At 45.9% G+C, this 11836-nt stretch overlaps 1 protein-coding gene and 1 long non-coding RNA gene across 4 annotated transcripts in view; one reads left to right on the top strand and one right to left on the bottom strand.

The window, feature by feature from the left end:
- Positions 1 to 2746: 2746 nt before the first annotated feature.
- Positions 2747 to 6657, bottom strand: LOC129685716 (uncharacterized). 2 transcript variants are annotated; one of them, XR_008721522.1, is made up of 3 exons: positions 6317 to 6657; positions 5874 to 6157; positions 2747 to 3420 (listed from the first exon to the last, which is right to left on the bottom strand). It is a non-coding gene; the product is annotated as an uncharacterized LOC129685716 (long non-coding RNA). The 2 variants fall into 2 exon arrangements; XR_008721521.1 differs by having other exon boundaries at positions 5874 to 6657.
- A 175-nt stretch (positions 6658 to 6832) lies between these two features.
- The window catches only part of Taf15 (TATA-box binding protein associated factor 15), a 34196-nt gene continuing 29192 nt past the window's right edge, over positions 6833 to 11836 (top strand). For both annotated transcript variants that reach the window (XM_055619227.1, XM_055619226.1), the window contains exon 1: positions 6833 to 6935. In XM_055619227.1, coding sequence (XP_055475202.1) covers positions 6929 to 6935 — 7 coding nt within the window. In that variant the 5' untranslated portion in view covers positions 6833 to 6928. The remainder of the gene's footprint in view (positions 6936 to 11836) is intronic.

Below are 11836 nucleotides of genomic sequence, written 5' to 3'. Positions count from 1 at the left end.
AGACCCAGGCATTTGGAATGAGACAGACCTCGCTTCCAATATGGCCTTTTTCACCATTGTGTGACCTTTGCAAATTAGTGGGACAGAGAGAATTCTTGTCTTTTTTTCCGTCTTATGACATGTGATAAGAAGTGCACGAGATAATTAGTGACCTGAATCCTGTCGAGTACTGGCTGTGGTTTCTACAGGCTCCAGTGCTCACCCATACACTGCAGCTCCCCCACCTGGGCCCGCTCATATTCCAGCACACTGCAGAACACCCACGGCACCTAGCCCCATTGCTCCATCCCACATCATGGCTCATCAAAAGAATCAGGCTCTTCTTGGTTTGTTTTTTACTCACACCAGGACCCTGGGGACGAGCGAGGAACACAATAAAAGCTGGGCCAGTCTGGCACCGTGCCCCACTTCCCTTCCACATAAAGGCCGTCTGCCCGCCAGGCATCTGGCCGGCAAGACTGGGCTGTGACTTGCTCAGCATCTGCTGCTTTGCTTAAGAGACCTGCGAACAGGAAAGCGTCTGGTTCCCTTCCACCCCAAACAGGAAGCGCCTGCCACGATGGGAGGACGGGATAGCCTGGCCCTTTATAAGGCTGCTGTAGCTGGGAGACCTGCTCTCGAGGAAGGCCAGAGGAACTGGGTGTCAGGGATACCTCCCTTGAAGGACTGGAGCGCTGACAGTGGCTACATACTGCCTGTGGTACTTGGAATCGGGCAGCTGTCATTCTTTCAGCGAACACTCCCGAGACACTCACTTGTGCCCCGTGGGAGACAAAGGACAGCTCTAGATAAGCTCTTCTAGTGTGAGGAGTTAATACACAAGCCAGAAAGGCAGGTCATTTCTGTGTGGTGGAATTCTTATTTACACATTGATCACATACAGGTTTTTTTTTTCCTTCCTTCCTTTAAAAAAATAAAACAAAACATACTGTTGTATCTCAGTGGTTAGGAGTACTTGCTACACTTCCAGAGGACCTGGGTTCATTTCTCAGCACCAACATCTGTAGCTCACAATCACAGCTACCCAGGTGCAGAGTATCCAATGCCCTCTTCTAACCTCTGCAGGCACCAGACACGCATGAAATGCACATGCGTACATGCAGGCAGAACTCTCAATACATGGGCTGCAGAGATGGCTCAGAGGTTAACAGCACCTGGCTGCTCTTCCAGAGGTCCTGAGTTCAATTCCCACCAACCACATGGTGGATCACAACCATCTGTAATGAAATCTGGTGCCCTCTTCTGGCATACAGGTGTACATGCAGGCAGAATACTGTATAAATAATAAAGAAATAAATCTTAAAAAAAAAAAAACCTCTCAATACACATAGGATGAAAATAAATATGGGGCTGGAGAGATGGTTAAGAGCACTGACTGTTCTTCCAAAGGTCCTGAGTTCAATTCCCAGCAACCACATGGTGGCTCATAACCATCTATATTGAGACCTGGCCTGCAGGCACATATGCAGGCAGGACACTGTATACATAATAAATAAATCTTTAAAAAAAAAAAAAAAAGAAAATAAATATGCCTAACAATTTTTAAGCCTACTGTTTTAGGTATTGTGGTGGTACTATAGGTTTGGGGAGAAATACAACACATATCTACAGAATAAACTAAAGAAACTATAGAGCCTCAGAGCCTATGAATGCCACAGGATCTCGCAGGAGCAATTATTTCTCTCTGCTTCTCCTTGTACATCCTGTGGTCTACTGTAGTTTCAAAACAGCAGCCAGAGAAATCTTGGCCAAACAGGTCACACCTCTGCCCAAATAGCTCCTTTTGAAGGCTTTTCCTCTCACCCTACTTAACCCCACAGTCCTTAGCGTGTCCTTGCAAGGCTTGCCTCAGTGGGGAAGAGTTGGGGAGCTAACCTGGCAGCGGAGGCAACTCAGCAATTGTCAGTGGTAACGGGACCATAGCCATGAACCAGAAAGAGGAAGGGAGGGGCTGATGAGATCAGGGCTCCGAACATTCCTCACCTTCAGAGGTGCTAGAGCCCAGGTCACCGGTGGAACCTGAAGCTCTTCAAACTCCCGGAGACATGACTTCCACTTCTTGTGTTTTTTCTCCCGTCTGATTTCCTATCAGGTTTCCCACTGACAAATTCTGGGTTTTTTTTGTTTGTGTGTATCTGTCTGGTATGTGTATTTAAGTGTGTGTGCGCGCCCACACGCATATGTAGAGGTATTGTGTGACAGACTTTTTCTGGGAAGACACAACACCCACGTTTACTCACCCTAGAAAGGAAGTACAGACCAACCTATGGCTACACTGAAGTCCAACTTGGTGAACCAACGATTTCTGTTGGGATTATTTACAGGAATACGGAGGTGGGGTCATGACTTACAGGAACAGAAGTGACTCAAAGACAGCCACAGCACCAAAACCCACTCTAGCATGGCAGCTCACAAAAGCTGGAAACCTGGCATATACTGCACAGCCTGCGGGTCGCTCAACAGGCTGGAGCATGTCCTTTCCCGGTGGCTGGGTAAGCTTGAGCCTTTTCCAGGCAGCTGGGTCTGCCTGAGAATCCTTTGTAGCTTGGCTGAGAGCAATTCTCAGGAGTCTTTTATTGCTTATCTACTCTTAGGGAAGAAAGGTCTGGTGAATCCGAATCAGCTTCAGGGACTTCCTGAAGTTTGGAATTATTTACTTGTTTTCTGAAGAAGTTTCTCTGCAGGTAGGATGTTTCAATCCCTGAGAAAATTGCTACACAAAGAGGCCAGAGGTTAAAATCAGAGGTCTTCTTCCATTGCTTTCCATTTTATTTATTGAAGCAAGGGTCTCCCTGTGAACCTAGAGCTCACTTGATTTGACTAGTCTAGTTAGTCTAGACTGGTTAGCTAGCTAGCTTGCCCTGGGGATCTCTGCCTCACCAAGTGCTGGGATTCTAGGAAGGTCGTCACAATCGCTCAGCATTTACATCAGTGCTGGGGCTCTTACCTCTGATCCTCATGCTTTTCTCCCCAGCTCCTTACTTACCAGTTCTAGTAGGCGTAACTAAGCAACTTTTAATTTGAAATAATTTTTGCATGACTGAGGATTAAACCCAGGGCATATAGCTAGCTGAGCAAACAGCTAACTCAACACCCAGCCTTACCAGGTTGGGGTGGGATAAGGGGTGATTTCTGAACTGAAAGAACACAATTTGCATAGGACGGATTCTCCTGTGAGGTCATGGGAAACAGGGGCAAAGAGAGACAGGGGCAAAGCTCCTGCTCTCTCTTCTCTCAGTGTGTAGACCAGGGCCAGGTGAGTGGACATCACAAGGACACGAGGAGACAGCGTGAAGTGTAAGTGGATGAAGACGAGAGATTGTTGAGGTTTCATCATAGCCCGCTGGATTCATCTTTGAGGCAAAAACACCATAAAGGCACGGCGCTCACTCTCTGACTCCATCTGTGGTGGAGAAGGACCTGTAACAGCGCAGACATGGGAGGAATTTCATGTCTGGAAAGCAGGGGCACTGCACAGAGATCACTGACCATGGTTCAAAGGCTGGTATGAGCTCTGTTTCTGTCCCCCATTGGCCATATGTACTTGATGAAAGTGCCCACCTGTCCTGGTTTCAGGGTTATCACCTACAAATATATTTATTTCACAAGCCTGCCCAGAAAATTAGAGGTAATGGATATAGAAAACTAACTGTCCAGGACCCCCACAAAGAGAGCAACACATCCAAAAAGTTTGAGCACAGGGGTCTTTTCTGAGACTGATACTCCAACCAAGGACCATTCACGGAGATGGCCTGGAACCCCTGCACAGAGGTAGCCCATGGCAGTTCATTGTCCAAGTGGGTTCCATAGTAATGGGGACAGGGACTGTCTCTGACAGGAACTGATTGGCCTGCTCTTTGATCACCTCCCCCTGAGGGGGGGGGGGGGCAGCCTTACCAGGCCACAGAGGAAGACAATGCAGCCACTCCTGATGAGACCTGATAGACTAGGATCAGAGGGAAGGGGAGGAAGACCTCCCTTATTGGTGGACTGGGGGAGGGGCACAGGTGGGAAAAAGGTGGGATTGGGAGGGGAGGGTGGAGGGAGCTACAGGGGAGATACAAAGTGAATAAACTATAATTAATAAAATAAAAATAAAAGAATTAAAAGAGAAAAAAACCTGTCACTCCTAAATTAACTTTGTCTGAAGCTCCCACCTCTCTCTCTCTCTCCCTCCCTCTTTCTTTCTGAATGTGGAGATCAGATGACACTATACAAGAGCCATTCTGTCCTACCATGCAGGTTCCAAGGACAGAACTTAGGCTCTCAGGTTTGACAGTAAGTGACTACTGGATGAGCCACTTCACTGGCCCTGAAGTTCCCATTAAAAAAAATTTTTTTTAATGTTCAAATCCTTACATAAAGCATACCAGCCCTTCAAGAAGTATCTTCTGCCTTTTTGAATTTTTATTTATTGATTTATTTTGGTGACAGAGTTTTGCAGTTCAGGCTGGCCTCAAATTTAGGATCTTCCCACCTTGGCCTCCTGGGTGGTGGGATTGATTATACACATATATCTCCATGCACTCATGCCGACTTCTGTCACAACATTTCTTATCATCCCTCAGCCCTGCAACTGTATTGACAAGCCAATCAGGGCCACTTATAGTGCCCCAAAGTGCTTGCTCTCACCCCTTCTGCTCCAAATACCCACTGGTTAATTCCTGTTTTTCCTTCATAGCTCAGTTTAGGAGGTACCTCATGCAGGAGGCTTTCCTTTATGACCAACCTTCCTATGGATGAAATGTCCTATTTTTACAACACCTTCCAACCCTAGAACAATTAGCCCAGTAAGTGGTAGGGACCACAGGTCTACACCATGCCTGTTATGTGACTGCAGTTTCGGGAGGTCAGTGGCTACGTTTATCTATCTCTAGGGCTTCCCAGGTTCTACACACAGAGCAGACCTTAGGAAAGGGAATCTAGGTGAGTAAGTGAATAAATAATGATATTCTCTACTCCTATTGTACAAGCTCTTCTCCTCTGGGTTGCTTTCCTCAATACAGATGCTAAATTATACAGCTTGTACTAATGAAAGAATTTTTATTACCTTAGCCTTACTCGTTCAGGCCTGTCTGAAGGTTTCTGTAATTCTTTGTCTACACAGTCACGGGCACAATTGGGAGAAAGGACCTCATGCCCTTTTCTGACCTGAAGGTTTCAATCTGAACTTATCTCTTCACTCCACCCCAATCTGTTTCTCTTGTACCTATCTCAGTGAATGGCACCTCCACCTGGCCGTGTGTGCATGAAGAAAACCTAGAACTCCCTGCACCGGCCCCTTGCACAGGCTTTTATCTCCTCACAGGTGTGCCTGTGACTTCTGCCCTTCCCTCCACTGCTGCTTTCTGAGCCCAGTGTGCTATGATCTCTTTCACTAGAATTACTGCACTGGCCACTCAAGCGATCTCCCTGCTTAACAGTTTTTATTTTGTTTTGAGGCAAGGTCTCCGTTTGTAGCCCTGTGTGTCCTGGAACTCACTATGTATACCAGGTTGGCCCCGAGGTCCTGATTTTGTCCCCTGAGTGCTGGGATTAATATCACCTCGACTGGTTTAAAAAGGTATTTGACAATGCTGGGAATTGAACCCAGGATCTCAAGCATTTTAGGTCAGGCTGTAATCACTGAGCAATAATCTCAGTCGCACCCTCTCCCTCCCCCTCCCCCCCTTAGGCACCTCTCATTTCCAACCTGTTCCTCATTCTGCAGCTGGAAAATATCTGATCTCACCCTTCTTAAGTTCTCTGGTGGGTGGATCCACCACCTTCGGGACAAAGTTCAAACTACAAGGCCTCAGCTTTGTAGCCTCCTACTTTTCTGGCATGTTCTACTATTCTCCCCTGGAGGCTACACTCCAAACCTATCAACTTACTTGTTCAACAACTCCTCTGGACAGATCTTTTGCACACTTCTTCAACTTGATTAACTCATCGCCCAAGCGTAGGTTCAGGTGTCACTCACCCGAAGATATGTCCTTGCTGATTCTCTTGAGTTTTCCAAGCCCTTTCTCCAACTAACTGAGCTTACTGTACAGCTTCACGGTTAAAGACCTCAGCAACGGGATCAGGTTACCGGACTTCAAAATTCCACCTTTGCCTTTATTAGCCGCAGGCATATTCGGCTTTATCCGCAACCAGGAGGAAGTATTTCATCAGTCTGTTTTGCGAATTAAAAGAGATGATGTAAGACGCCGACAATTAAAGAGTTAGCTGTCATTATACAGGACTGAAGAAGCTCGATTCCCGCGCCGCCTTATTCCCGGGTTGAGTTTTGAGCGCGATCTAGACTGAGCTCACATTTTTGTTGTGGCCTCACCTCGATTCATACTGGACCAGGCAGTTACAGCAAGCCTGGAGGTACGGAGCTCGTCACCACTTTCGTTCCGCGCGCTCCCCGGACTCGGAACGCCCCCAAGTGGTTCAAGCTCTGCAGCAAGAGCCCTAGCGAGGCAGGCCACACCATTCCCGACTTTAGAGGAAGAAACAACTTTTTTTTTTTTCCGGCAGTCGGTTCCCCTTTCCAAAAGGAGCACCTCCTGTTGGAGCTTCGGGGCTTCAAATTCCAGCAGACCCACTAAAACCAGAACCGGGGCTGCGAAGAGCGCGGAGAGAGCCGGCCCGGCTTCCTCCCCTAGCCCCACGGGGACGTTGGTTCCATCCCTTCTCAGTTCCCTCTCAATAATGGGACCGTCCCGGAGGGGGGAAACGGGAGGAGCCCCAGGCTGGACGGAGCGGAGCGGCCTCGGCCTCCCCCCCCGGCCCCGGCGCGGTGGTAGCGCCCGCCGTGCGCTGATTGGCTGCCGCGGCCCCGCAGTCGGCTTCAGCCAGGCGCGCCGCCCTCAGAACAGCCCCAGCAGCCGCGCCGCCTGGCTCCTCGCTTTCCTTGTTCTCCGCGGGCCGTGGGGGCTCCGCGCCGCGGCTGTTAGTCATGTCGGGTAGGTGGCTCCGTCAGCGAGCGGCGGCGGCGGCGGCGGAGGGGGTCCGGCGGGTCCGGGCCGTCTTCCCGCCCAGCGGAGGGCCGCGAGGGAGAGCCTCCGGCCTGAGGGAGGCTGGGGGTGGGGGGGGGGCCGCGCCGCCGCCATGTTGGACCGGAGGCACGCACGCTCCCAACGCTCTCTGGCTACAAATCGCGGCGGGAGCGCTCTGGAGCCCTGTGTTTTGACCCTGCCCTTGGAACCCGAGGAAACGCGCGGCTCCCCGGGGAGGGTGTGTGTGTGTGTGAGTTGAGGGGCGGAGGCCCGTCTACGCCATCGCAGGGGCGGGGGAAGCAGGCATCTATGACCCCCCGCCCTGGGTCCTGTGGTCCTCCGCTCTGACTCTCAGCGGCGAGTCCTTTCCCCGCCTCGTTCCTCAGCTTCCCCATCCGAGACGTGGAGCTGGGCCGCGTCTGACCCGCTCATTCATCAGGTGGGGGGGGGGGGTTCTGACCCTCTGGGAGCCCTTATCTCCGAGCACGTCGCCTTACACGAAATGGCACTTACTGTCGCCCCCCCCCCCCACGCTGTAACCACTGGAGTCGGGGATGTTTGCGTACTCGGCTTCACCTTTGTACTCTCTCTTCCACTTGTTAATCTGCCGAACTGAAAAGCGAGCCTTGACAGTTACTGATGAGCACTTTTAGGTCGTCGTGGCATTTCCCTTGAGACAGAGAGAGGTCTTCCTCAAAGTAATATTTATAGAGAGGCATTTCCCCCTCCGGGACAGGATCCTGTTAAACCAGAGTTTAAAAGCCCTCTGGATCCTAACAGAGTTGATCACACAAGGTCCTTTATTTGGGCTGCATTTACAGGTGGCGAAGAAAGACCCCAGGTACCCTCTTGATTTTAGAAGCCCCCATCAGAGTTTGTAATTTCCTTCTGAGGAAAACGTTGCCTAAAGCCATATGGCTGGGATGAAATATGCCTTTGGTAGTCTTTCAGTTATTTATTGGAGACAGGGTCTTATGTATTATTGGCCGGACTGGGAACTCGCTGTATAGACCAGGCTGAACTCAAACTCACACATCCACCTACCCTGCTTCCCAAGTACAGGGATTAAAAGTGCCCACCACTACGCCCGGCAGATTGACACCTTCATTAATTGGCACACATTTCTAACAGGTTGTCCCAAACCACTAGCAGGGGTGTATGATGAAAGCAGCAACAATTGGAGAAGATTCCAAATGATCAAGAAAGATGGGACAGGGGAATGATAATCTTCCCTTAGATTAGGATTGATACTAATTGATTGGGTAGGGTACCTATCTGATGGAAAAGGCTAAATTGCTCTGAAGTTAGCTCTTGTTAAATTCTAATTCTTGTTCAAACAAGGGATTATTTATTCCAAAGGAGACATTGGTGTATCTTTTACCAGGTAAATATTTTGTCATGAAGTCTGGTAAAAGCCCGGAAAAGTACGTACAAATGCTTCCTTAGCATGGATATATGTAGGTTAACCATGACTTTAAAAAATGAAAATTCTACTCTCATGTAGAAATTTACCAAGATTCAGTGCAAGCAGTGCTCATTAACTTGTGGGATTGATTGTTTGGACAAACTCTTTTGTAGTGACAAGTTTGAATTTTGGTTTCTTTCAAAAACATTGTAAGAATATGTTTTTGTTTTAATCCCAGGTGTGGGGTTATGGGATTGCTTTGGGCTGTCCGCAGCAGCCATGATTAGCCGTATGCGCTATCAGAGGCATGGTCTTGTCCCCTGCGGATAATTTCTGTGATTATGTGGCATTTGGAATTCTGGGAACTTTTCAGAGGGTATATAAATGGTAGAGCCATGACAGGTGTCAGTGGGAGTGTCAGTGGTTGTTCCTCAGTTAGGGAGGTTGGTTTCGCTGTAATCAAAGAACAAACAAAAGGAAAGAAATTAGACTTAGGGATTTTCCTAATTCCTCTCCCCTCTATCCTTGTTTCTCTCCTATCTAGTGTTAGTGGGTGAAAAGGGGCTGGGGGTTGGAATAAAGGGAAAAAGCCCCACAAAGTAACAAAGACCAGCAACAGTCTTCCAGTGTATCCCAGGCTGGCCTTGAATTCATCATGCTTAAACAGCCTCCTGAGTGTAGTTACAGGCTTGCTGCACTTTGCACAAACTGTTGGTTTTTTAATGTAATTATTCATACAACACAATGACATTTTTGTAGGACTTGGTAGTTTCAATTCAAGATTTAAATTTAGAGGCTTACCTTAGGATCTTTTAAGTTCTTAGTGTTATATACAACTTAACATGTTTTGTGATGTGTGTATAAAATACTTTGACTTTTGTATAAATGGCGTGTTTAATGCATGTTTAAGTTAATAAACTTAACAGAATAAATCCCTCCTGTAAGCAACTAGTATCATTAATTAACTATACCCTTTAAACATTATAGACTACACTTAGAAATTTAATTGACTCAACTAATTCAGATGTTTCCCAGGGCAGACTTACAAACCAATTAAAATACAAGCATTTGGGCTGGAGTTAATGCTTAGCATCCATAAAACTTAAAGGTTTGATCCCCTGCATTAAGGGAAAAAGATGTATACAAAGCATTTAGTCAATAAATCAAAATTAGTGTCAGTCTGAGATAGTTTAGTAGTTATCCTACAGAGAGTTTAGGTCTTGTGTAGGGTGGTTTTATTACCTAAGGGTAGGTGATGAAATCTTGAACTGTTAGCCAGATAATAGAAACAAACCCTTATAAATCTTGGGTTTACAGATGATAGATTTGAAGGACTGTGTCCTTCAGTGAAGGAATGAACAAAGGGGGAAAATCCTAGTGTAAGCAGTAACAAGGAAGCTTAGACACTGAGTAAAAACTTAGAATTTGTAACTTGGAACCTCCTCCTTTTAAGTACTTGTTTAGGAAGCCTTAAAAAAGTTTAACTTAATACAAAAGTCTGGGCTGGTTAACATGTTTGGGTTCCTGGTTAAAATGAATAAATAAAAAACTGGAAGAATTCTCACAACGTAGATCACAAAGACTCTGAAAATCCAATGGAAAAAATTGAATTCTAGGAACAGCTGTCGAATGAGTCAAATGACAAACAGGATTGGAGCAAATGTTTTTATGTTGAAGATTAAAAACCTTAAAAGAATGAATCAACTTTAAGGCCAATATATTGTGTGAAAAGGCCACAGAGGTTTGAAAAAAAGAACAAAATATAATTTTGAAAAGTTACATTGTATGACTGCATATGTACCATGGTGTGCCTGTGAAAGTCAGGACAACTGAAGGAGGTATCTTCTTTCACCATGTAGCTATCAGATAGCAGACTCAGGTTGTCATGCTTATGTCAGGTATCTTTACTTGCTGAGCCATCTCACCCTTTCCCTCCCCCAAATATAATTTCCAAAAGTGAGAAAAGTGGAAAAGTGAAATAACAATCCTAGCAGAATTTTAGATGTAGTTGTCTGTTTTACAAAACTCAACTCAGAAGGATAGAGAGGAAAATGAAAGTTGGTGTGTATGGTGGTACATACCTGTCGTCGGTGCTCAGGAAGCTGAGTTGGGAAGATCTCTAGTTTTAAACCAGCAAGAGCAACATAGGAAGCTCTGTCTTAAAAAAAAATCTAGAAAAGTTGGGATTTTTTTTTTTTTTTTTTTTTTTTTTTTTTTTTTTAAAATAGGGTCTCACTAGCTCTAGGTGGCCAGGAACTCACAGATCCACCTGCCTCTTAAGTGCTTGGATTAAAGTCATTTACCAAGCCCAGCAAGTTGAAGTTTTTAATCAAGCCATTAGTTGCAAATATGATGCCTAAGAATAGGTCCAAGTAATAATCTACAAAATTAGAGATTATAAAATAACAGCCCGTAGAGAACACTTAAGAGGGGCCCTGTAGCCATGGCTGTGCTCTTGGCACAGAGAACCAGAGTTTGTTACCAGCACCCACACCTCACAGCTCAGTTACCTGGTATCTCCAGCTTTAGAACCTCTGACATCCTCTTCCTTCTTGCATGCATGTTTCATACTCTTTCACACATGTGAAAAATAAATTAAAACCTTAAGTTTTAAGGGACTAAATAATGAGTTTAGAGGGAAAATAACCAGTGATCTTGATACCAAATAAACTCACATAGACATACTGGTCTTTGTTAGAAGAGTTAATGTATAGAAAGGAAAAGGAATAAAGTTTGCAAGGAAAATAAAGGTGAAGGCTTTGACATTAGGATAATAAAAAATCTGTGTTTTAGTGGAGGTGAATAAGTTTTAATTTTGCCAGGAAAGATGCAAAAACTTAGTTATGAGGCCACGGAAATCAAATATAAATAAAGCAATAGTAAAAATGTGGATAAAGAAAATGTAATAGAAAATAGAAAGGAATTAAAAGGAAAAGAAAAACTGGTAGATAGAAAAGTCCTAGTCAAGATGTCAGCTGCAAGTAAAAATTGACAGACAAACAGCCCAGTTAAAGCACAAAGGTGTTTACAATGCTAAAAAATTACCTAAATAAATGCTGTTCAGAAATAATGTACTTTAAACACATGTTGGAGGTAAGATGGAGAGAGTAACCAGGCAAACACCTGAAATGTGGTCCTGTGCTTACAGCTAGTGGGTATGATGTTTAAAGGAAATTCATGAGCCAGGATTTGTGGCTCACGCCTGTAATTCCAGCACTTGGGCCACATGTTGGACGTACCTGGTTGCCTTAGAGTTATTGTTGCAGTGATGAAACACCATGACTAAAGCAACTTGGGGAGGAAAGGATTTATTTGGCTTACACTTCCACATCTGTTCATCATGGAAGAAGTCGGGACAGGAACTCAAACAAGATAGGAACTTGGAGGCAGGAGCTGATGGAGAGGCCATGAAGGGGTGCTGTTTACTGGCTTCCTCAGCCTGCTTTCTTACAGAACTGAGGAC

The sequence above is a fragment of the Psammomys obesus genome, unplaced genomic scaffold (assembly GCF_907164565.1).
Source record: "Psammomys obesus unplaced genomic scaffold, mPsaObe1.curated_primary_1811, whole genome shotgun sequence".
Lineage (NCBI taxonomy): Eukaryota > Metazoa > Chordata > Mammalia > Rodentia > Muridae > Psammomys > Psammomys obesus.
This window is presented reverse-complemented; position numbering and strand designations above follow the sequence as displayed.